This window comes from Balearica regulorum, chromosome Z (genome assembly GCF_011004875.1).
Source record: "Balearica regulorum gibbericeps isolate bBalReg1 chromosome Z, bBalReg1.pri, whole genome shotgun sequence".
NCBI classification, from domain to species: domain Eukaryota; kingdom Metazoa; phylum Chordata; class Aves; order Gruiformes; family Gruidae; genus Balearica; species Balearica regulorum.
Window position 1 is genome coordinate 76,301,960 of NC_046220.1, and position 25,386 is coordinate 76,327,345.

At 59.0% G+C, this 25,386-nt stretch overlaps 1 protein-coding gene across 5 annotated transcripts; it reads right to left on the reverse strand.

Annotated features, from left to right (window-relative positions):
* Positions 1–2,718: 2,718 nt before the first annotated feature.
* Positions 2,719–18,635, reverse strand: DNAJB5 (DnaJ heat shock protein family (Hsp40) member B5). 5 transcript variants are annotated; one of them, XM_075740391.1, is made up of 4 exons: positions 18,579–18,635; positions 11,867–12,111; positions 9,171–9,769; positions 2,719–4,808 (listed from the first exon to the last, which is right to left on the reverse strand). In XM_075740391.1, the coding sequence occupies exons 2-4, from the start codon at positions 12,075–12,077 to the stop codon at positions 4,575–4,577; spliced, it is 1,044 nt and encodes a 347-aa protein (XP_075596506.1). In that variant the 5' UTR covers positions 12,078–12,111; positions 18,579–18,635; the 3' UTR covers positions 2,719–4,574. The 5 variants fall into 5 exon arrangements, with proteins under 5 accessions (XP_075596506.1, XP_075596504.1, XP_075596503.1 ...); XM_075740389.1 differs by lacking the exon at positions 18,579–18,635 and adding an exon at positions 16,395–16,560; XM_075740388.1 differs by lacking the exon at positions 18,579–18,635 and adding an exon at positions 14,602–14,801.
* Between the last annotated feature and the right edge of the window lie 6,751 nt (positions 18,636–25,386).

The following is a 25,386-nucleotide window of genomic DNA, read 5'->3' on the forward strand; positions in this document are numbered from 1 at the left end:
AAACATCTCAAGTATGTAACACATTGCCTGGCAGATCTCAGTGGGGGCTCCATCAAACCAGCTAGATCTAAGGGCAGAGGGGAGTCCCAAAATGGCAAAAGGATGGGACTATCCAAAAACGCGGCTTGTGCGTAGCAGTGGGGAAAAACACACTGAAATTGGGAACACTGTGTTTAAATAGCACAGCCTCCTGCCGGGGCGGGGGCGGAGTGAGGCCAGGAAGGCCCCTGGGGACGGTGGGCAGCTCAGGTGCTCTGTCCTACTTCCACACTCTGCCAGCATGGCGCTTGCCCTGTCCTTGTGCCACCTCTGTCACAAAACACTGCTGCTTGCTCTGGCGGGGACACTGGCTATCGGTCCTCCTGTGGTACTGAGGTTGGGGGGGGGTGGTGCTTCCCTTGCCCCACACCGGGCCTTTTTTTGGGTTAACTGGCACCTGGAAACTTTTGCTCCCTGCTTCCCTGCCTGCAGTTTGTCCTGCTGCTCTGCAGGGACACAGATGCTGGCTTTGCTTTTTGTGTCCCACCAGCTCACTGCTGCAAGCCTGAGAGAGGCAGCTCCAGCCCGGGGTGGGGGGACCAGGAACCAGCAGCTTTCAGCTACTCGGGAAAGGGTAAAGGGCTGCTCTGTCCCCATGCAGGGAGCTGCCCAGGGTTCTCCCTGAAACCTTCCCCGGCTCTGGCAGGAGGTGGGTTTCTTCCTCCCCACCACTTTGGGACCATTGCCAGGACAGAGCCACCCTGGCATCTCTCTCTGCTGTGGAGGCCGGTGCAAGCAGGGCATGGGATGGTGGGGTGTGTGTCACAGCCCAAGTCTTCCCTGCTGCCTCTCCTAATTGCAAATGCTAATTAAAATTAGCAGAAGGCCTGGAAAATGTTCTCATCTCTCTTCTCTGCCACCTGTGGGACATGGCTCGTGGTGGGTACAGTACCCACAGGAGCGCCAAGAGCATCTGCCCCTGCCCTGAAGCCCTGTAAGCCTGCTGGGGGGCTGAGGGTGTCCCCCGAAACAGAACCTGCAGCAGCTGCTGAGCTTGGCTGGGTCCCCCCGCCCCCATGAACCCTCAGTTGCCCCAGGAGAGCAGTTGGCACCAGGGACTGGGTTTGGCCCCGGGCCTTGCTCCTTTCCAGGGGCCACTCCCCGCCCTGCAGCAGAGACCCCTGGTAGCTGCAGGGGCAAGATCCTTCCCACAGCACCCTCCTCCCCTGCCCAGCACCTTACTGGGGGGACTGGGCAACCCCCGAAGGTGGTGCGGGGAGGAAGGGGCTATTGGCTGCGTCTTGCCCTGGATGGTGTGGGATTAGCAAGGGGGGGCAGCTGAGGGCAGCCCTTTCATTGCCACCATGGCTGACATCTCCTTCTGTCCCCTTGGGGTTCCCCATGAGGCCCCAGAGCCACATCCCCCCTGCACCAGCCCTGCAGCCAGGCCCCACAGGGGACAATGCGACCTCATAGGGACCACAGCCCAGCCACGGTGGGTGCAGGATGGAGGACCTCCAGCCAAGGCATTGGGGTTAGAATATGGTCCCTGACCCAAGGGACTGGGGCCCTCCTGCAGCACCCCAAAACCCTCCAGCCCGGCAGGCCCTCCTGCCAGCAGAGGGCAGGCAGCTGCCATGCTCAGCGGGTCCCCTTCCCTCTCTTGGCCGGCACAGGTGCCCTGTGGGCCTCCCCGGCGCCAAGGGCAACACCCCCCCCCCCCCCCGGGCATCCCCTGGCCCACGAGCATCCTCTCCCCGTGGCTATCCCTGCCCCAAGGGCATCTCTCCAGCATGGGTATCCCCTGCTCTGTGGATGTGCCCTCCCTAGTGACATCCCCTGCCCCATGGCATCCCTTCCCCATGCGTGTTCCTGCGCCAGGGACATCCATCCCCCTCCCCATGGCCATCCCCTGCCCCATGGACATCCCTGGCAGCACTCCCAGCCCCCATGGCCAGCGGGGCTGTGCTGGTTCTGCCCCTCAGCCTGCCCAGCCCATTAGCAGCTCACAGCCCTGCCTGCTGACTGCGCTCCAGGGTTCGCATTTTCCTGCGTGATTTCATGGCCCCGAGCTCTTGCCTGGGAGGGAGCAATGAGCCATGGCCCCTGTTTGGGGTTTGTCAGCCTCTGCCCAGTCCCCTCCCGAGGCACAATGCCCATGGGTCTCTCTTTCATTACCTATCCTTGTGTGCTGCTCCTGCTGGGTGATTTTTGGGCAAACTTCCTGAGTATCAGCATGACTTTCCCTGGGTCCAACTTGTGCCACTGCCTCTTGCCCTGCCACAGGGCCTCTCCAAGAAGAACGAGGCACCCATGTCTCTCCAGCCTCTCCCCACACAACCCCCAAGGAGCCCCCTTCACCATCCTGTTCCCAGCTTCACCACCCCACTGGGAGCCCCTGCTCCCGCACTGTGGTTAGCACAGCTAACGCCATGTTATCAGGCGAGCAGCCATCCTCTGTGACTGAGCGGGTCACGTATTCATTCCCTTCCCCTCATTATCAGGCCCTGAAGGTGCTGTGCTCCAAGCAGACGAACCAAACAGATTTCTTCTTCCCCTCCTTACCAGCCTCAAGGTTCCTGGGCACCAGGTTGGCTACTCCCTTCCTTACCAGCCTTGAAGGTCCCAAGCACCCGGCCAGCTCAGTGGTGGGGCAGTGACCCCGGTGTAGAGCACAGTCCCCACTGCCTGCGGGAGCGCAGCCCAGCATCTGTCATCACAACATGCCTCAAGGAAGTGTATTTTTTTAAAATATTTTATTTTGTTGTTCTCTCAGTACTGACATTACAAAAAAGAAAAGGAAAAAGAAAAAAATTACAAAAAACCCACTATAAAACATTCAGGTCTCATTGAAACCGAGAAAAACAAAGCAGCTTGCATCTGCGCGCTGGCCTGTCTTCTCGCTCGCGGTGTCCACCAGGTTTCTCTACGTCAAACTCCACAGGGACCAGTGGAGGGAACCGGTGGCATCTCCTCACCAGCCAAACCGGGTGATTAATTAAGCAGCGCCTAATGGCTCTCCTCATCCTGTATGATACACTGTACAGCTGTACACCCGGCCCCGATGGATGCTCCACTCTCACCCCCCTGCCCCCAAAAGACCCCTTGTTTCAAGTTAGTGATTTCTCTTTTTAAAAAAAAAAGATTCCTGGGGCTGGGGGAAATATTTTGGCAGGGGTTTTCTCTGTGGTACTGTGGTGGAAGAGGAGCCATACAAAGCCAGGTCGAACGCGCCTCCTGTTCCGTAGGAGCCCTTTCCCGGGGAAAAAAACTGGCACGAGGCAGAGTGGGCCGAGAAAGGTAAGAAATATAAAAAGTCTCCTGATGGAAATCCAAAGGTTTTAAAAAAATACAGCATTTGAAAACTAAGCCACCAAGCAGACTGCCTCATGCGCCTCCCAGCTCCACCCCGACGCCCAGAAATACCTTCAGAATGAATCGTCCCTGTAGAAAAATATATACACTTGCCTTTCTCTTCTTATTAAAATCCCTAAGGTTGACTTCTAACACTAGTAAAACCCACAGCTCTGCTCACGTTTGGCTCTGCTTTTGCACCCAGACTTGTGCTACAACCCCCCCCCCCCGAGGGGTTTGATGTTCATGTGACTGAACTATCCCCTAAAAAAAAAGTCAGGGTGCACCACGCCAGGAACCCCAAAACGGGCAGAGAAAAATCTTTACAGAGTTTATCTAACAAGCTCTCTATATATGTATTTAAAAAAAAAAAAAAAAAAAAAGCAGCAATGCAAACTCAACACATCTGAACAAGAAAGCTCCACGCTGGGCTTTCCCCCTCCTCCTGCTGGCTGGGGCTCTGTGGGCAGCGGGTGCAGGCAGGGGCTGCCCATGGCACTGGGAACAGCCCTGGGCAGGGGCAGGAGGCTGGATGGGACCATCCCCATGTGCTCCATTGTTTGGCACAGCCGAGGCTCGGTTGTAGTCTTGGCACAGGAGAGTAGACTGCGGTCAGACTCGGTACCGTGGTCCCAGGTGAGAAACAGTTCTGCTCCGAGGTGGGGGGGGCCACCAAAGGCAGGAGCGATCGGCACCGCGGTACAGCCGGGACCTCGAACAGCAGCAAGTATCAAAGAGGGGAAGAGAAAAATTAATAGCAGGGATGTGAGACCCTGCGGAGTCCTATTTACACTATGCCAGACCTCAACAAATCCAGCCTCCTGTGGGAAAAGTGGCCTGAAATGCAGGTGACATAAAAAAACCTGCAACGTGATGCACCTCCCTGGGCAGAGGGCCCACGCTGCTTTCTTGTGCAAGGTGGAAAAGCTGGACTTTGGAAAAAAAAATAAAAAGTTTGGCAGCTAGGAGAGTTGTGATGGGCAGGAGCCTCCCCACTGCCGGAGTGAAAAAACAGGGCAAGAGGGATGGATGGGGAGAGGGATGGATGGAGGGGGGGGAGGTTGGATGGGATTTTTGGGAAAGTAAAGTGGTGTGAGGTTTTTTTTTTTTTTTTTTTTTGGGGGGGTTTTTTTTGTTTTTTTTTTGCATTTGAAAGTGCAGTGGCACCTCTGCTCCATGCAGGGCAGGTGCTGCGGCACGTGTGTTTGGAGTATTGCTGCTTGGAGGAGAGTCCCCGGGCTCTAGGAGCACGGGAGGTGCTGCTTCAGGATCTGTCTCGTCTGGGGAGCTATCCTGTCTGGGAAGCGGATTTTGAACTCCACGATCAAGTCTCCTCGCTGGTTGGGGGCCTTGGGGAAGGGCAGCCCCTCCCCACGCAGTCTCTTCACTGTCCCCGGCTTGATGATGTCATTGCAGGGCAGTGGGATCACCCGCCCGTCGATGGTGGGAATGTTCACGGTGCAGCCGCACAAGGCCTGGGGGAAGAAGAGGGGAACACGCCGTCAGACGGGGCTGACACCCCAAAGCGTCCCCACAGCCACATCCCGCACCCCCCTCCCCGGGTTGAAGTGCCCGGCTCCGTTTGGACGATGCCCATCGGTTAATGGTCACCAGTGTCAACCCAGGTCTCTGCTGGTGCCAGCCCAGTCTGACCACCATGAACTGGGCTGCAGGAGCCATGCAGGAGAGGGGTGCCCCAGGCAAGGGGTGCCCCAGCCTTACGGGGGGAGGGACCCCCCTCCCCACCTCCCAGGCTCCCCAGAAGGCAGCACCAGCAAGTGCCTGGCCACTTGCAGCAACATGACAGGCTAAATTTAGCCCTTTCCCGGCCTCACCGCCCAGCCTCGGACAGCCGAAAATCCAGCTGAGATCATCGGATGCCACCCCGGTTCGTCAGCTGTCACCCTCCAGAGCCCAGCAGCTCTGCCCGGCACTGGGGGTTATCTATAGCACAGCCCACGTCCCGTCCCACCCCACAACAGCCCCCCAAAAGGTTACACCGGCGCAGGACGGCGGTGCGGCCATGGCACAGCAACGAGCTTTCCTAGAAGCCGGGGTCCCGGTGGGGCTGGATCCCATTGCCATTCCCCGTTGCAAAGCCAAGAGCCGGTTTTGTGGGTGCCACCCTGTCGTAGCCCCGACCCCGTCAGCAGCCGTCAGCAGCCGGGGCGGTGGGTGCCGCAGCAGCCGCAAGCCGGCCTGCATTAACGAGCCACGTGATGCGGGAATGCAGCAATAAAATCCTTGTGTCCTTAAATAACTCAGACAGCTCTGGAGTACACGTGGGCAGGATTGTCTCCAGGCTTTTGGGAAGGCTGAGGGAGAGGACTGCGCACTGATGCTTCTGGAAGGGGGGGTGTGTGCGCTTGGCAGGGGTACAGCCTCAAGCTTCCGGGTGGGGGGCTGGCACAGGCTTGCCCCTCCTCAGCTGGGTCCTTGGGGTCCCAGCCCTCCTGTCCCCCTCACAAAAAACACCCTGTAAAGGGAGGGGAGGAGAATGCAGAGTGCTATTTCTGCGGTTGACAGAAGGATGTTCTGCATCCCCTTCCCCAGGAAAAGCCTCCGGTGGCAGAGCAGCAACAGGCACCAGAAGAAACATCTTTTCTTCTTGTGCTGGCCACTGGCTCAGGGCTGATGGCGAGGGTTTTGCACCAGGGTGACTGTGGAGGGACCCATGCTGGAGCCAGTGAGCAGAGAAAGGAGAGCTGGGGGCATCAGCTGGATGTGGAGCCATCAGAAAGTTTTCCCAACTCTCTGGCACACTAATGAGCTCATGTTTCCCTACTCTTGCACAGCTCATGTGCACAGGGTCTCTCCTGGGAAAGGTCTCCTACTGGGATGAGCTTTTCTGGCTGCAGGAGGATGCCCATCGCCAGCTCCGTGTGAACAGCAGGTGCTCGGCTGGATTTCCAGCAGGTTGGGGGGAAGCAAAGGATGATCTCCCCCCATCAATGCACTTCTGCCCTGGGCTTGCCCAAGCATGTTGGAACCCTCCTGCTCAGCACTGCCCACCATCACGCGCTGTGGAGGGCTGCACAGGTCCACATGTGCCAGGGAAAGAGCATCTCCAGCCAGAAAATGTGAAGGAGAATGGGAACTCCCATGGGAGCTCATGGATGGGGCAAGCAGAGGGATGCAAACAGAAGCAGGTGGTAACAGCGAAGGCAGACAGGATCTCAGTGTTTCCTCCCTCGAGCCAAGATACAAGAAGCCGAGGTGATTGCTCCTCCACCACATGTCCCTGTTTTTCATTCTTGCTCAACTTTGCTGGCATTTGGGAAAACAGTTGCTGAAGTAACACCACTGAAGTAACCGGGGGAGCTGCCCCGCGTCCTAGAAAGAGGCTCGGTTTATCCCTAGGGATGAAACCAACGTGGGTTTCATAGCTGAGCGCTGTGCTGTGAGAGCAGAGCTTTATCTAGGTCAGCGTTGGGTCCTCCTCCGCTCACAGTGAAGCCGGGAGGGGGGGACGTCGCTACCGGTCATGTCTCAGCCGGGCGCTGACACGCGAATGCTTCGAGGAAGGTGATGCCAGGTAAAGGATGCAAAGCAGGCGGCTGCTGAGGGCAGGCGTTAGGCAGGCGTTAGGCAGTGCTGCCTGAAGATCTGCCTCCCAGGAGAGGCAGCTACCGGAGGAGCAGCCTCCCACTGCCACGCGCCTGTAATTTTAGGAAGGGACACTTCCCTGCAGCTCGTGGGTCCCCGGGGAAGCCCTCGCACACCTCTGGCTTCTGCAGCAGCTGGGTGGCAAACACCCTGTTCTGCCCCGGCTGGGGGGCACGTGGCACCCAGCGGGGCCGGGACAAGAGGGCTGGGAGGGCATCGCCTCCCGCCGGAGGGGTCTGTGGGATGCAGGAGGAGGAGGAGGAACATGCTTTCGTGAATGCCCCCAGCACAAGCACCAGGTGCCTTACTCCCAATGGCAGCAGGTCACAGCACCCACCGCCTGCCAGCTCTGCACTGTGCTGCTCTCGTGGCAGCAGGAAAGACTAAAGCTGAAGCTAAAAAAAGACAAGTTCTCAAGGAGGAAGGGTGCAAGGAGAGCGCCCAAGGCTACGGCCGTAGGCTTAGGTGGTGAAGAGGTTGTACTCCATCACATGCTGAGGTGGTGGCGTATGGAATGGGGGAGCTTCTGGCATCTGCTCGTACTCCAGAGCACTTAAGGTACTTCTTCTCATGGAAGATAAAAGCAGCAGAGTATCACTCTGCCCTGGCAAGCAGCAGGCTGGGGATGGCAGCCGGGTCGGCAGCTCCCTGAGGATGCTCAGCACGCTGGGTCTGCGGTGGGGGAGGACAGAGACCAGACAATCCAGCTCAGACAGACAAAGAATTTGCCCGGACCAGCAATTTTCCACTTTGTGACTGCACCGTGCAAACCAAATGCCAGCACGCACCCCTTGCTTGTGGAGATCACAGGTGCCCAGCACCAGTACTTCTGGTGCGATAGCGCAGGGAGCCGGAGCAGGTTTTTCCGCTTGCTGCTCAAAGGACAACTCCAGGCGAGAGTCCCTCCAGCCTGAGCAGCGCATGAACTTGCGTTAACGTGGTCTGGACAGCAGCACAGCCAGCATGGGGTTAACTTTACAGATAGGGGAATGCACAGAAGAAAGTATCTGAGATATGGCAGGCATGACTCCATAAATAAGGCAGTCTCTCCCAAGTATTTCTGGAGCGGCCAGGGGAGCCAGCCACTGCAGGAATAAACTTCTTCACTTTGCACTGCAAAGGAAATTTAACTCCCAAGTCTGTAGGTTAACTTGAGCCGACTTTGCTCCAGGTGCACCCAGCCCTGCCTGATCCATGTGGCAGCTCCTTGCCCCCTGTACACCTGATCACAGCCCCAGCTGGATGCGGAGCCATCGAAAAGCTCTCCCAACTCGCTGGCACACTAACGAGCTCACGTTTCCCCACCTCAGGTCTGGCCCATTCAGCTTATTTCTATGAAATGCATTTGAGAACATAAATCTGTCTTCGGGGGGGAAAAAAAAAATGAGCTCATTAAGAAGACAGACAGCGTCTACAGTCTGAAAGGAACAGCAAATGGCAGCTGCCAAAAACGTCAGTGTTAAATGCAGTTGCCAGCTGGGATTTATTAAAAGGTAGTTATACAGCAGCGGCAGCGAACGGCACATCTTGTACTGGGGTAATCTCTTCTTCCTCTCCCACCTTCACCCGGCTTGCTGGCTCTGATGCATCCAGCCCTGCTGTGACCTCCAGGACTGGCAGCCTGGATGTGTTGAGTTTTGCTCGCTGCCTGAATATTTTGTTTATTTGGTTCTTTATCTAGGAAAGCCAGAGCCAAGGAAAACAGCTAAAGCATTGCACAAGGAGGGCGAGGTACCACCTTTCTCTGCGTGACCCTGCTCTGTGTCCATGGGGAGAGGCTCCCCACGCTGCCCTGGACAGGACCTAAGCCACAGCAGACTCAGCTACGAGAACGAGCAGGGACCAGACTCATGCCAGCCAACTTGGGTTTTCCCTTTTTCCTACAGAGGATCTGGGCTCTCTTCCACACGTGAATACCCTATGCTACAATAAAAGGACAAGACATACGGGGAAGGGAGATAACAGGTAATTACCACCCGTACTGGCTCAAGAAACGAGGTGTGTTCAGCAGAGACCGCAGCACCCGTGTCCTACACCCGGCACGGAGGTTAAGCACCTCCCAAACGAAGCACAAGTTGGCCTCTGCAGCTCCACTCTGCAGACGTCTTTGCTTGTGTCTCTCGTGACCTACCTGGTCCTTCCTCATTGGCGCAGGACAAGGACTGACTTGGCCCCATGTGCCACCACCCAGCGCCACATCCCACCTCATGGGATTTCCCACCCATACCCACCTCTTTAAGACTGATGTTTGCCGTGTAGACCACATTTGTCCCATCCCTCTTGAAGTGTGAGTGAGGCTTGTCCTTGAGGATGAAGACGATGTCAGCAGGGATGTTGTCCGGGGTGGCATCCCCTTCTTTAGGGAATGTGATTTTGGTTCCCTCCTTCCAACCCCGTTTGATGACAATGTTTAGGATCTTGTCCTCAGTCCGCATGGTCCGGCCATCAGCATTGAGCCTTCTGCGGGTGATCTTCATCCTCTTGGTGGAGCCGTGGTAGATCTCTTCTAGGGACACCTTCAGCTCATGGATGACGGGTGGGTCTTGGACCTTCCTCCGTGTGTGCAGTGACTCTTGGTGCCGACGGTGAACCCCATTAATGCCATTGAAGCCAAACCGGCCGAAGGCACTGAAAGGGTCGTCATCGTCTTCGATATCCATGTCATCCTGGTCAAAGCCATTGAACATCCGCGAGCGGCTGCTAGCGAAAAAGATGTCGAAAGGGTTGGAGCCTCCGAAGAAGGATGCGAAGGTGGCGTGGGGGTCTCCATGGAAGGTGTAGTGGAAAGTGTTCCCTGAGCCACCTGAAGAGCCACCTCCAGTTTTGAGACCTGGACGACAAGGGAGAAGACAAGACATGAATGCTTCCCGCTGGTGGATGCCATGCCGGGACCACACTTTCCAGGTGGGAGCGTGGTATCTGCTGGCCCAAGGCAGCCCTTCCAGCATCTCCTGGGCGTGCAGGTCACCTCCTCCAGCCCAGTCACCTGTGAAGAGCGTGGGCCTGGAAGGACACACAGTCCTGCCCCTACACCCAGCAAGCTCAAAATCCATTCAGGTTTTGACCCTGCTATCACTACTGAAACGCTTCTTGGATTCTCTCCACCCAATTAACGGCCTTTTCATTTAAAACCTTTCCTTACGAGCCCACCTCCATTTTTCCCCTTGGGCATGCTCCCTTCCGCCCAAATAGCCCAGCCTCTTGGGCTTGCACTGACAGCCACAGTCCAGGAGCATCGTGTCCTGCAGGTGAGAACAGGCTTCGAGCTCAGCAAGCGACTGTGGCACTGGGTGGCAGAGCAGGTGGAGGTCAGCAGACCTCCAGGTCGGAACACCTCTCCCTGTACACAGGCTGCCGTACAAAACGCCAGGTAAGCTCAAGGTTTGGACCTTTTGGCAACCATTCCCATGGGAAACTCCCCTGCCAGGTCCCGGGCTGAGCCTTACGTCACTGTGACCCCCTCAAGTCCCAAGCAGCCAAGACACACGACAAGTGGCCCCCCAAAGAGGTCACACATGCTCTGCAAGGCTATTTTTGACCAGGAGGGGCGGGAAGGGTTAAGCCAAGCCTAGCTCAAGGACTATTTTGAGGGCACTCCGGTGACAGCAAAGGGCTATTTCTGATGGGCTGTCCCTCATGCCAGCCCCCTGCAGCAGCAGATAGAAGGGGGACAAGCACAGAGCAGGCAAGTTTGGTGGCATCTTTTCTGATCGATGAAGTTAATTCTCTGTGTGGGTGGGTGGTTTTCGCTTCACCTTGCCCACCGCAGCAGGTGGGACCCAGAAGCCCCTCAAAATGCTGACCCCCAGGGCACGTTGCTCCAAAAAAAAGGCATCTGATGGGAAATGAAAGGTGTGGGGGGCCATGGACCATGACTGGTCCAATGCCAATGGGGCTTGGCGTTGCTGGTACTCCCCGTCCCACCGCGAGGAGGGGGCTGCTCTTCCCTCCCTCTCTCCTTAACTTGCTCTTGTTCTAGGTGCCTTTGGTGACGCCAGCCCCATCGGGTCTGATTTCAGGCGCCTCTGGGGAAAGGCTGGTTTCCCACTCGAAACAGCCTCTTCTCATTTTACACAGTAAATCACCCTGGCTCTCACCCTGGCTTGGTGCGTCCATCATAGCCCTGACATAACTAATGGGTTGAGAATTAACCCATTACTGCTTAATTCTGCCGGTGGCTCGTTAGGGGATGGCACCTGCCCGTTGGCCCACAGAGAGGGGCTGCCTCTTCCACCCAGCAGCCTGCTCCTGCCAGACCTCCTGCTCTTTTAAGCACCCAAGCCCTGGGCTGATTAATGCAGATGCTATTCAGCACTCTCCTCGAATGGGGTTGCACTCTTCCATCTTCGACTAATAAGGCCGCCTGTGGTGGAGTGGTTCTCCTCCTCCTCCTCCTCCTCCATGCCAACCACCAGACAACAGCAGCCGCTTGGTTTCAAAACAAGGATCTATTACTTAAATTGGGAAAAGCTTTGAATCCTGTAGGTCAGCCTGTACCAGGGAGAACAGCAGGACCAGTGCCCAAAGGCGGGGGGGATTGTGGGCAAAAGCAGTACTCCTCTGCTGGGACATTTAAGTCAATTAAAGGGTTGCTAACAAATTACCCCAGGTATGACCCAGGAGGTGAGCTCCTTCCACTTCCATCTTCTCAGCCGGCTGCTGCCAGGGTTTTGGGGTGGAGGGCAGGGAGAGCCACTCCGGCCACCCCGGGAAGCAGGGTGGTGGGTCGGAAAAGTGGAGCAGCCCAGGGAGGAGCGGGATGAGAGGCGATTTCTGGACGACACCCGTGGAGCCTTTCCCCCTGCCCAGCTCTGCGGCTACCAGCCCCATTTCGGGGACAGGCACGAACGATGGGGACAACTGTGTGAAAATGCTCCCCTGCCTATGAAAACCGATTTGGACCCAGCACCTCCCCTCGTCCCCTTACCTTCCTCCCCATACTGGTCGTAAACAGCTCGTTTCTTGGGGTCGCTCAGGACATCGTAAGCCTCCGCAATCTCCTTGAACTTCTCCTCAGCATTGGGGTCTTTATTCTTATCGGGGTGATACTTCAGGGCCATTTTCCGATAGGCTTTCTTGATTTCATCCTCGTTTGCGCCAGACTGGATGCCTAAAATCTTGTAATAGTCCTTCCCCATGACGGCGACACTGCCGGGAGCCGAGTACTTATTCCTGCAAGCAGAAAGACAGCTCTCCGTAAAGCGAATATCTCACGGGGGCAGCCAGGGACGGGACCGGCACGCACTTATCACGGATCCGATGCTCCCCACGTCCCACCGGCCAGCAGCACCAGAGCCGGCTCAAGTCCACGCTTCCCACCGGAGGTCAGAGCCCCGGTGCTGGGACGTGCCCTGGCTCCGGTTTTACCCCCCCGAGCCCCACGGCGTGGACGGGGAGACTCATCTCTGAGGCTGACAGGGAGAGGGAGAGCCCAAGCCGGAGTGCGGCGTTATTATAGTGGCCACGCCACCACTAACGTCAGGCCAGGACCACGTCCCTGTCCCGTCCCCTGCCGAGCCAGGAGGGCTGAGCCATGTCTAAATCTAGCGTCAGCCCCTGCCTGTACCCACCCCCCTGGCTCTCTCCCAGCCCGGGACCTGGGATGGGAGTCGGGACGATGGCAGCAAGTTTTTGGAGGCTGAAAGCAGTGGCAGGGACTGTGCTGCCACCTTCACCTTAAAGGAACTTCAAACATTTTGTTCCTGAAAGCAATTGGCATTCATCTGGAGATAAGCGCCTCCGGTGTGTCAGAGCTGTAATTTGTATTTAGCGACGAGAAAACGAAGCCGTTAGACAGAAACATCTTGTGATGGTGGGAGGGCTTTTTGATTTTTTTTTTTGTTTAAAAAAAAACAAAACACTTTCTAGCCTGAATTGCACTCCCCAAGAGCCTTCAATTACATTTTGCAGCAAGCCAGAAACCCAGGGCTCGCTCCCTCCATCGTGTGGGGGCTGAGATCTGGGCCATGCCTATACTAAGGCATAGAAAACCTGGTGGTCACAACCCAAGAGAGAAGGACGGGCAATTAATTCACCCGCCAGGCACACTGCTGGAGTCACAGACACCCGGGGAGCAGCCAGAGGAGATGGGAGCAGAGGCTGAGCAAGCCCCACGCTCCTCCAAGGATGATTCCTGCTGCTTCTCGACTTGCAGTTATCCGACACAAACTCCCGACCCCCACCCAGGCCGGCCTGCCCCCCCCCAGCTTACACAGCAGAGCTCAGTGCTTGTTGCCGGCCCTGCTCTCCCCCAGGCTCTGCCCCAGCAGACCCTCTGCTCTCTGTTTAGTACTTGTGTTCACGTCCTGCTCCCTGCTCCAGGTTTCACCCCATCCTTGCTCCAGATGCCCCCGGGCAGCCCCAGCCTATCGCACCCCTCCAGCAGATGGATTTCTGCATCGGGTGTGAGCCTTGGCCCTTTTCTTTACCACCACAGAAGTTACCAGGTGTTCTCCCCTGTCCTTACTCTATCCATAAGCTCCTGCTGGAGGTCACAGAGGGACCCCCCAATTGTGGCAGCTCAGATAAGGGTGGCTGGGCACCCCAGGGGTGCATGCCACGGAGCCCCCAACATCCATCCCAAGCATCCAAGGCTTGCCTTGGGTCATGCCTCAGGCAATAACCCCTCCACAGATGCACAGCTGCTACGGGGGCTTGGAAATCAGACACCTCAATCAGAAACACCAACTTCTGCTCTTTTTTGCCCCAGCCAGGGAGCAGGTACTTTGCTGCAGGTGGGCATGAGGGCTAAGGCACCCACAGCACAGACCTCTGAAAGACACATCGAGGGGAGATGGGGGCACCTGTGGATGCACAAGGCAGCCCAGGGGGTCACAGAAGAGGTGGGAGAAGGTCCCTGGGGGTGTAAAGAGCATCCGACAGCATCTCCCTTGTCTGCTCCTGGATGCCAGCACGTTTCCGTACCAGCTCCTGCACGCAGAGCCACCGCTGGCTCCCAGCCCATGCAGGCGCTGGGGGATGCTCTGCCCCCTGCCCACCTCCACCGCCCCCATCTGCTCTCCCCGAGGGGCTGGAGGGCTGCAGGAGACCCCAGACAAGCGATCGGGGTGGGGGTAGAGGTAACCTGCCAATCCGCCCTGCCAAAGGTCACCTGCCTTCCCCACGGCAGCCTCTGGTGCGGGGCAGGCGCTCCCCACAACCAGCACCAGGACTTGGACCAGGATTTGGCCCCTGTCCGGATGATGCCAACCCTCCCGTAGCGAAGGCAAGCCAGGCAGCGCTGACGGTAACGCTGCTGCACCCTGGCTCAAGAGACGCGGATGTAGCAAACGTTCAACTGTCCCCCCTGGGGACCACAGCACCCGACTCCGACCCTGCGCAGCCCAATCTGACGGCACCACCAGGACCCCCTTGCACAGCCGAAACCCTACAGCGCTTCCCATAAAAATACATCCCGTCCCAGCAAAACGCTGTCGCCCCCCGCAAGATCTCTGGTCTTGACCACCGAGGGGGCTTTGGCCGGGCTGGGGATGCCTGCTGGGGACGCTCTGCCGGCCATGGACCCCTTCGTCTGGCTGGGCTCGGGGTAGGGGGTGGGGGGAACCAAAACACATCCCCATGCCGCGATTTACCGTGCCGGTGAGGACCAGCTGCCGACGGGTGACCCGGTGGGTTAAGGCACGCTCCAGAGGCGACACTCACATGCGCGATGATGGTAAAACACGACTCTGTCCCCGCAGAGCCTCTCTCCTTCCCTCCCACCTCCGGGGGATCAGCTGCGCCTTGCCACCGCTCCTCTCTCTCTTCTGCTCAGTCATCCTCTCCTGCCTTCCCATTTAACCCCCTCGGGAGCGGAGCGGGAGGGGGGGGAAGGCGCCGCAGGGCGGGTTTGAGGCAGGCAAGGCCATTCATGCATCAACCTCCCAACCCAGATGCCTTCGGACAAGTCAAGGCCACCTGGCCTTAGAGAAAGCCACAAACATTTTGTGGTCCCGCGGAGCCAGCCCAGCCTCTATCCTCCTCTTGCAACCACAGATACACACGCACACACACACACAAATTAAATAAAAAATTAAATCTTTGTTCTGGCCCTGCACATGACATCAGCCCGAGCAACCGCTGGATGAGCGCGCCAGCTGAATAGCAATCGTTTGACATAATCCCTCTGCTCGGCACTCATCTAAGGGAACAAACCCACCCGGGCAGCGGCACTGGGATTTTTTTTTTTTTTTTTTTTTTTTTTCCATCTCAGGGTACAAGGTCACCGTGGGACGCCGGGGACGGGCACTGATGGTTTAACAAGCACGCGAGGTTGAGAGGCGGAAACCCACTTACCGAAACTTTACGAACACATTCAGAGTCCAAGCCGTCATTTTTAAAGGCTCTAATTTTATTTTAAACATCGCGGTTGTCCGCAGGTGCCGGCAGGTGCTGCGTGCCTGGTCAGGAGGCACCGGAGGTGGCAGGAGGACAGCGGAGAGAAAGGTGCCGGCTCGTGCCGGGGATGCCACTGCCGCCAAGGGATGCTCTGGAGGTGAGCCTCCCCCTCCGGCGCACCGAAACGGCAGCTCCCGAGGCAGCTCCTCGCCAGCCACCGGCAGCCGCGGTCGGCTCTGACCTCCGCTCCCAGCACGGCTCCGAAGGGGCTCTGGTAGCGGACGAGCAGGCGTGGACACGGTGCTGCCGGGGAGCTGCCGCCCTTTGTGTGCGGGGGGACCCTTCAGTGGAGTCGCTCGCCGAGCCGTAATCCTCCTTTTAATTGGTTTCCTGATGCTTTCTCGCTAAGCCGCCGGATTAAGACACTTCTGCCGTCAGCTCTGGCACCCTCCCTCCCCACCGCCGCACGGCACCCAGCCGCCCCGTTACCGTCACGTCCCCCGCGCAGCCCCCGCCAAGGAGCAGGGAGCGCAGCCAGGAGCCCCCCAGCGTCCCCAAAACCGGCTCTGCTGACGCCCAGGGCTGTGCACCCGCCAGGCGAATCGGGAGGGAGAAAAGTAGGGCGGCGGTGATGTGGAAAAAAGTCACGTTAACCAATTTGCACCTCCCCGGCTCTCGCCTTCGGATGCGCGGGGGTCCCTGCATCCCCCTCACCCCGGGCGCTGTCCCCCAGCAGAAAGGGTCCGAGCTCCCACCCGGTGACCGGGGCTCCCCGGCCGCAGAGGGGCACCAGAACGGTGCCTCCTCCCAGCCCGGCGGTGCCAAACCTACTTCTGAGAAGTCACCTTCAGGCGCGCCAAGAAATCCAATGCCACCGCGTTCCCCCCACTGTCCGTAACCATCGCTGGCGGGCCACGGAGAGCATCCTCTCTGGACGCCCCACACCGAAATGGGGTAGCCACACTGGGACATCATCCTGCATCGCACCCCTGGTGAGCGAAACACCGGGCAAGCCAAAGCCCCCCAGCCTGCTGCGTCCCCCGGGGCCGGCGGTCCGGTGGCTCTACCGGCACCCGGGCACGGAGTGCCGGGGTGGGTGAGCCGGGGTGGGTGCATACCTCTCAGCGCGGCTCCAGAAGAGCAGGATGGCCGGCATCGCAGCGTATCCCAGGTTTGGTCAGGGAGCCGGAGAGGATCTCAGCGTGCCGGGGCAGGCAGAGCCACCCGTGCCCGTGCCGGCTGGCTGGCAGCCGCAGGCAACCAGGCAGCAATGTCATGACTACCCGCAATGAATCATCCCCTCCCCAAGCCCCCACACGCACCGCCCGCCTCCCCCTCCCCACCGACAGCCCCTCTGGGGTGCCGGCACCTGCGTGGGGACGGGGTTAACCCTACCCTCGCTGCCTCTGCTGGCACGGCCCCCGCTGCCAGCCTCGCCGGCTGCTGCCTCCTGCGTGGGGATGGGTCAAAACCCCCTCGATGTCTCCCCATACAGGGTCCCCCATTTCCATGCCCACGTGGTGCTGTCTCCTGCGTGGGGATGGGGTCAAGCCCCGCTCCCCATCCCCCCAGAGAGGGTCCCCCATTTCCCGCCCTATTGGGTGCTGGGTCCTGGCTGGGGATGGGGTCGAGCCGCCCCCAGCGTCTCCCCATACAGGATTCCCCCCTTCCAGCCCCACTGCGGAGCTCACACTGATGTGGGGACAGGGTCAAGGCCCCCAGTGTCTCCCCATGCAGGGTCCCCCCCTGCCCAGCCCCACTGGGGTGCTCACACTGACACAGGGATGGGGTTAAACCCCTCACAGTGCCCTCCCCCCCTGCCCAGCCCCACCGGGGTGCTCACATTGGCATGGGGATAAGCACCCCTCGCCATACTACTCCCATGCGTGGCGCCCCATTTAGGGGTGCCCTATTTAGGGGCTCAGCGAAGAGCTGTCACCTGCGATGGGGAGGGGTTCTCCCTCCCCCCGCTGTGCCCCTGCCTGGGGTGACCCCTCACACACCCCCAGCCCCACTGGGACCCACTGTCTGCCCCAAGGGAGAGTGGGTTAACCCCTTCCTCCCCGCCACCAGCTCTCCTGGGGGACACTGTCACCTCGACTGGGGACAAGGGTTAACCCCTTCCTTGCTGGCGCCTCCGACCCCACTACTGTTACCTGGGGGGGTACCCATTTCCTCACCACCCAGTTCAGCCACACTGGGATACACTGGTGCCCCCCCGCGGGGCGGGGGTGTGTGTGTGTGTGGGGGTGTGTGTTAACCCCTTCCTGGCCACACCACGCAGCTACAACAAGGCACATTATTCCCTCCAAAGCAGGAGGGCAGAGAAGGGTTAACCCTCTCCTCACCACCCTCTCCAGCCCCAAAGGATGTACTACAGCCCCATGGGGGGGTTTAAGCCCTTCCTCCCAGCCCCACTTGGATGCTCTGTTACTGATATGGGGCAGGTGGATTAACCTCTAACTCCCCCCTCCCTCAGACCCACCCTGTCACTAGGTAGGGCTGAGCAGTTAACCCCGACCCACAGCCCCACCAGGAAATCCTGTCACCCCATGGAGGCAGAGGCACCAACCCCTTCCTCCCCTGCCTTCAGCCCCATAGGGACACCCCGTCAGGCCATGGGGGCAACAGGGCCAGCAGCTAGCCTCAGCTCCCCACCCTCACAGGGGCAGAGGGGTTAACTTCCCCTTCCCAGCCCCACAGAGAAACCCTGTTGCTCCACGGGCAGAGGTGCCGATCCCGCCAGCCCCACAGGGACATCCTGTCACTTCACAAGGCTGAGGTTTACCCCCCCCATCAGGACTGCCTGTCACCCCTTGGGTGCAGAGGGGCTGGTCTCCCTTCCCAGGGACCGCAACACCCAGTCAACCCATGGGGCAGGGGGACTGACTCCTCCAGCCCCACAGTGACACCCTGACACCCCATGGGGCAGGGGGACTGACACACCACCCCCCCCCCCCCCCCCAGCCCCACAGGACACCATGTCACCCCACGGGTCAGAGAGACTGATCCCCCCCCAAACCCACAGTGACACCCTGTAACCCCACGGAGCAGAGGGACTGACACCCCCCCCCCCCCCCCCGCAGCCCCATAGTGACACCCTGTGACCCCACGGAGCAGAGAGACTGACCCCCAGCCCCACAGCGACACCCTGTCACCGCAGGGAGCGGAGGGACCGCGGCCCCGTCCCCATCGATAGCCGGCACCGGCGCCGTGGGGGGGGGGGGGGTGGGGTGTCTGTGGGGCGGCGGTGTGGGGCAGCGCAATGGGGCAGGGCCGCCGCCACCGCCCCCAGCACTCACCGCTCGCGCTGTCCCGGGGCGCCGCGCGCTCGCTGAACCGCCCCCACCCCCGCCCCCCGGCCGGCCACGTCAGGGGAGTCCCGCCCGCGCACGCCCCGCCCCGTTGGGCCGGCAAGCTGTCCGTCCCCGCGTTACTCCTCACTCATTGGCTTTCCCCTGCGGGAGAGGCGGGGAGAGACGAGAGCCTGAAAGAACGACCCGCCCACTTCACCCTGCCTCCCTACCGCCGCTTTCTATTGGCCAGTTCAAGCCGGCACCGCCCCTTCGCGGCTCTCTCATTGGACGGACGCGCGGTTGTGACGGCGGGATCCCCGGGGGAATCTTCTGGAAGGCTGTGACGTCACGCACACACCCCCGGGGGCCGGGGCGACCCGGGGGGCTGGGAGGGGCCTCCGGCCCCTCCCAGCCCCCCGAGTCGCCCCGGCCCCCCCGGCGTGTACCGGGTTACCTGAGGGGATGGTGAAGAACCGTTACAGCCGTTAATGTCGTTTTTGTCGTTATTAGGGGGCGGGTTTGTAACCCCTGAGTGTTTGTCCCTTACTGAGGGGGTGTTTGAGTGGGGCGTCGGGGAGTCATGAGCGGACAGTGAGGTGGGTTGAGAAGTGGCTGAATGGCAGAGCCCAGAAGGTTGTGATAAATGGCGCAGAGTCCGGTTGGAGGCCTGTAGCTACTGGTGTGCCCCAGGGGTCAGGGCTTGGTCTGGTCTTATTCAACATATTCATCAGTGACCTGGATGAGGGGACAGAGTGTACCCTCACAAGTTTGCTGGTGGTGGGAGGAGTGGCTGACACATTGGAAGGCTGCGCTGCCATTCAGCGAGATCTGGACAGACTGGAGAATTGGGTGGAGAGGAACCATATGAAGTTCAACACGAGCGAGTGTAGGATCCTGTACCTAGGGAGGAATAACCCCATACACCAGTACAGGTTAGGGGGTGACCTGCTGGGAAGCAGCTCTGCAGAGAAGGACCTGGGAGTCCTGGTGGACAACAAGCTCTCCATGAGCCAGCAGTGTGCCCTCGCGGCCAAGAAGGCCAATGGTACCTGGGGTGCATTAAGAAGAGCGTGGCCAGCAGGTCCAGGGAGGTTCTTCTCCCCCTCTACTCTGCCCTGGTGAGGCCACATCTGGAGTGCTGTGTCCAGTTCTGGGCTCCCCCATTCAAGACAGACAGGGAACTACTGGAGAGAGTCCAGCGGAGGGCTACGAGGATGATGAGGGGCCTGGAGCATCTCTTGTATGAGGGAAGGCTGAGAGAGCTGGAGCTGTTTAGTCTGGAGAAGACTGAGAGGGGATTTCATCAGCACTTATAAATATCTAAAGGGTGGGTGTCAAGGGGATGGGGCCAGACCCTTCTCAGTGGTGCCCAGTGACAGGACAAGGGGCAACAGGCACAAACTGGAACACAGGAAGTTCCATCTGAACATGAGGAAAAACTTCTTCACTCTGAGGGTGTCAGAGCACTGGGACAGGCTGCCCAGAGAGGTTGTGGAGTCTCCTTCTCTGGAGAGATTCAAAACCCGCCTGGACACCATCCTGTGCAACCTGCTCCGGGTGATCCTGCTTTAGCAGGGGGCTGGACTGGGTGATATGCATAGGTCCCTTCCAGCCGCTGCTGTTCTGGGATTGATTCCTGGGCTCACAGCTTGTCCTTCCCCTGTGGTGTGGTCATAGTATCAGTCTCCCCATCATTTCTTGGGATGGGGCTGGTGTCTCAGAGCCTCCAGGGCAAGGTGTGAGCAGCCACCCATGCTCCTCCTTTCTCCCCTGCCCCGTGAGGTGTTCGTGGAGCCCCTCTGAGCTGGGAGAGTCAGTGTTTTCACTGTACTCCCCGCACAGTGGCTGAGTCATCGTATTAAACCAGCGCTTACTGTTACCCGTCTATTTCACTATTTGTTCGGCCGGCCACATACCCCCGGCGGGGGGGCTCGCTCCGCTCAGCCTGTGCCATGCCCGTGTCCTGGCCTTGCAAATGCTTTTTGTTGCTTTTCATCATCCTTTCATCACCCGGGGCACTGGAGGCCCTGCATCGGGGTGGGGGGGGCGGGGAGCTGGCCATGACCATCGCCACGCTCACAAATGATGTGCTTGGTGTGCAGCCTGCCTGGGCACAAACAAGGGCTTTTGTCCCGGGCTGGATGCGGCCCCTCTGCCGCTGAAAGCCGGGCCGGAGCGGGGTCAGGGCAGAGCACAGGCTCCTTCCCTGGGCACAGCGGGTGTCTTCACCCAAAACTGCTCCTCCTTCACAGCCCGTCTGCCTGCCGGCACATCCACACCCTTTTAAAGACACGCCGGGAAAGTGCAGGGAGGGGTGGCAGGAATAATTAAAGGTACGAAGCCGTTTCCATAGAAGGAACAATTACATAAACTGGCTCTCTTCCGTCTGGGGGAAGAGATGACTGAGGGAGGCATGACGGGGAATAATAAAATCCTGTGTGGTGGGGGGAAGGTGAGCGAGGAAGGGTTGCTCGAGCTCCCTTCCCTTAACAGGGCATTGTGTGCGGGAAGTGGCACCTCGGGGCGCGAGCGCGTTTTGTGAAGCAGTTTGGGATTAACCTGTGGAAAGGGTGGCCTTGGGCAGAGGGATGGAGGGAAGATGTGAAAAACTTGTCTGGGGCCAAAAATGCAATTAAGCAAATTCCTAGAAAGAGAAATCCACAGAGGGCTGGTGACCCCAGTGACCGTGCTTCTGGTGTGGGAAATCCCCAGGCTGCAGGAGTGGGGAGCACGGTGTGGACTCTGGACCTTCAGCTCTTCCCAGGGCTTTGCCTGCAGGTCCCTGTCCCAGAGAGGTGGGGAACCGCGGCCCAGGTTGTTCTTCGGTTAAAGCATCATTGCTTGGTGTCTGAAGGTCGGAGCAGTGGACACGGCCACCGAGATCTGCAACCTCCGACCCAAGGGCCGGCTGTGACACGCATTCCTGGTGGGCACCGTTCCACTGTGAAGCCACAGCAGAGACCTTTCGTCCATCGCTGCCACCGCCTCCTCTGAGCTGGACCTGGATGTCCCCAAGCAGGCACTGGCTCCTCGCTGCGGTGCTCGCCCCGTCCAGCTTGGACTCCCTCGCTCAGCGCGGCGCGGGGAAGTCTCGGCGACTGTGGCTGGGTGAGCCGGGGAGATGCATCTGAGGACACTGGGCTTGGCAGCAGCGGGGTTTGTACTCTGTTCTCCACGGCGAGAGCAGCACCCACGCATTCGGTGCTGTCTCTCCTTCCTGCCTGTTCCCATCCTCGGAGATGCCGCCCGCCTTTTCCAGCACCCTGAGCTGCAGGATGAGGAAAGGGCTGCAAGAAAAAAAAATAAAAATCCACGCCTAGGCTTTTTTTAATTGAATTAATGTCCCGTTCCCTGTCTGCTGCCGTCCTGGCTGTGGTCTGAAGTTGATGCATCCTTGAGGAAATGCTGGTGGGTCCCCTTCCAGGGTAGGCCTGGGTCTTAGTTCCTGCCAAAACTGTTGTCTGTGCAGGTGAGCCCTGTCCTGGGGATGTGGGGACCTTCTTCCCTGGGCCTTGTCCAGCCCCTGGTGTGTCCCCCTGAGGACACCATGGACCCCAAGTGGCTCTCACCAGCTCCCCACCACCTTGACTTTGTAGCCCCGGAGGGCTTGTGGCAGCCTGGCTCAGAGCACGGGATGATTTAGATGGGAATGGTCCCCAGGAGGTCTTGTGCTCCAGGCTGGGTCAGACACAAGGTCAGAACAGGCTCCTCGGGGCTTTATCCAGGCTGACCCCGAAAACCCCTGAGGACAGCAACAGCACTGGAAGAGCTTGTTCCAGCAGCACGTCCCACGTCCTGTGTCTCACCAGAGCCTGCCCGGCCTCCTCGGGCAAACTGGAGGAAGGGGGTGAAAGCTGCTGTTAGCCATAATGATGGGGTTCGGTTTGTCCTCCCTGGTTGGGGCTGAGGATGCCGGCCGCTGCCTTCCCCCTGCCAGTGTGCTGCCGGTTGCAGCCGAGCCGGCCGCTCCGCTCCGCGCTCCGCACCTGCGGGGGTGGCATAATGAGCCGTGTCCTTGTCTCAACCTGCCGCTTCCTCTCCCGGCAGCGTCTGTGCTGCCAGCTGGGTTTTTTTTTTTTTTTTTTTTTTTTTCCCCTTCTCCTTCCTGCCTCTATTCTTAAGTGGTTCCCAGCCGGTGCTGGCATGCAGCCTTTGCCGGAGACCTCCTCCCAGGCTGACCTTTGCAAACCCCCTTGGATGAGCACGCTGGGGCTCTCCTGCCACCCACATCGGGTGTGCGGGAGAGATGCGAGCGGCTCTGTGCGGCAGTGGGCAGCGGTGCGTGGGAGGACTCGCTCCTCTCTGGTTCCCTCCTGTCCACACCTGTGCTTGGGCTTTGCTGGAGTGGCCAAAACCTGAAGGCAAGAGTGAGCGGGAGGGAAGGGTGGTGTGAGGGATGCTGCAGCGCTTTTTTTGGGGCAGAGCCTGGAGAGGAGCAAGGCTGCACCAGGCAGATCCTGCTTCTGGATGTCTTGGTTTGGTCTGACCTACCCCGCAGGCTCCTACTCTGAAATGCCAACGCACGGGTCTAAACTGGGCTCAGAGCGTGTGGGCTGGGAAAGCCCCTCGTGGGAGCTGCCTCTGCAAACCCCCTGTGGAGCAGGCGAAAGGAAAGGCAGGGTCCCCATCCCGGCTTGCGGATGCTGGAGCACAGCGGATTGTCCCGGGTTGCTGTGGGAATCAGCGGCAGGCATGGGACTCAAATCCGGAGCGGCTGGACTCTGGCTGAGGTGCTCCCCGGCGAGGCAGGGCAATGGGAGCTGAGAGCCAGCAGCACCTTTGCGGCCCTAGCATCCTCATCGCTACCCACCTGCAACCTCATTTGTCCCCCTGGAAGGGAGGCAAGCCGCGCTAGGGAGCCCAAATAGCCCCTGGGGACCCATCTGCGTGTGGAGGACATGTGCTGAAGTTTGGCTTGGCTCCATTTCAGCTTCCAGCCTTCGCTCCACTTTCCTCAGCAAAGGCACCCTGTAGCACTTGATGGTTTCTCCGGGGGATGTCTCTCTCCAAGTTACGTTTTAACCAAGTTATTTCCAGTCTGCATTTGGGTGCCAAGCACACTGAGCTCCTCTAGTCTCTCCAGCCACACCATCATTTGGGGAATTTTGGCCCTGAAATGCATCCTGAGTCTTTGCTTTCCAAGGCAGAGGCATCCATGGGTGTTCCCAGCAGAGATGTTGGCCCTGAAGGTCACAGCTGGAGGTGGGTAGAGACAAACCCTGATGCAGCTATTGGGAGTGTGTCTGTCCTGGCATCTAGTTCTTAATTTGCTAAATGAGCTGACGGTGACAAGATGCAGTGGGCTCATCAGGACACAAAGCGGTACCCTGTTGACTGCTGTAGGAAGCTTAATACCTCCATGGTGCTACCAAATCTGTGAGCTCTTAAAAAAAAATAAATAATGACCCGGGGGTTGTCTGGCAAGGGCATTTTCTGAAAGAACAGGCCGGCCTGCCTTTATTCTGGTCTTGCTTCTTCTCCATTGCCTCCCAAACCTCCTTCGCTGTGACTGCCCTGGCACGCTGGCAGGCGGTGCTCAGAGGGATGCAGGTCATGTTGTGTTGGCCGCAGAAGACTCCACTGGTGCCGCGGTGGTGCCGGGTTGCTTCCCTCCCTGCCATAGCCCGTAACTACTAACCCCTCTGGTTTTGCTGCTTCCTGAGCATCCTATCTCCTTGATCCAGCAGGATTATGGATGGTGCGTGGGTAGAGCCATAAAGATCCAGAGTGCTGGAGGGTGCTGAAATGCCCCGGTCTTGTCTTTGCAGGCTGCCTGGCCCTGGGCATCTTGGCTCATTCTGATGGGGCTTTGTGTTTGCCAGCCCTTGGCCATGCCATGTGTCAGTGTGCCAGTCCTGTGGTGGCTCTGCGGACCTCCAGGTCACTGCCTGCTGCTGGCAGGGAGCAGCCCTGCCTGGAGCTTTTCGTCAGGAACCTGAGACACCAGCCAGTGTTGAGGTTGAACTGTGGGGGGGATGTGGCAGTAAGCGAGCCAGGGACGCTGGCAGGGACCGGCTGAGCATCTGGCTGGAGCAGGGATGCTTTTCCTTTGTGCCCGTTTCTCTCTTGGAGGCAGAGGGAGTGTGGGGAGACGGGATAAGTGGTGGTGGTGATGTACGAAGTGGCCAGTGGTTAACAGTGAGTTATGGGTCACCACCTGCAAGTCAAGCAGTTTTTCGTGTGTCTCCGGCCCAGAGGGCAGTCTTTGGAGGTTTCTGTTTAATCTGGTCTCCCTGTGTGCCCGTCGCTGTGGTATCCGGGCACATTCATCCCCTCCTGCCTGGGAGAGATGCCTGTGGTGGCTGCTCTGTATGTGGGCTTTTGCTGGATGTGTCGCTCCTCGGGAAGGGGAGATTGGTCTTGCCCAGGCGGCCTCGCAGGCATCTACTGATCTGCTGTCCTGCTCCTCCTGTGCTTCTGCTCATCACCTGCTCGTCACTTGCCACATCCCCCTCTGTAACACTGACATGAGAGGACACCCCGAGAGCAGAGAGCCCTGAGCTCTCCTCTCCAACCAGACCGATGGACAGGGCAGGGGGATTGGCTGTTCCCCAGCACCCACCAGTGCTTTCCAGCAGCCCCCTGAGCCAAGGCCCTGCAGGGACCTGATGCTCATCAGGGTTGGGATGTGCTGGGGGTGGTAAGGTGTCTGGAGGTCCTGCACAGCTGCCCAGCTGTGGGGCCACATCTGGAGCATCGAGGTTCTAATTTCCAAAGCCGCGTCCCATAGCCTACGGTGAAGATTGGAGATTGCATCCTGGCACATGGTGCCCAGAGCTGCTGCAAGGCACCAAGATAAAGCCAGCTGTGGTTG

Excerpts from the sequence above, each read along its gene's own strand:
- DNAJB5 (XM_075740388.1), bottom strand. The coding sequence starts at position 14,735 with ATGGGAAGGCAGGAGAGGATGACTGAGCAGAAGAGAGAGAGGAGCGGT. Across the intron at positions 12,112-14,601 it reads GTTTTACCATCATCGCGCAT|GAATAAGTACTCGGCTCCCG; the intron begins GTGAGTGTCGCC and ends TTCTGCTTGCAG. Across the intron at positions 4,809-9,170 it reads CAAACATCAGTCTTAAAGAG|GCCTTGTGCGGCTGCACCGT; the intron begins GTGGGTATGGGT and ends TTCTTCCCCCAG.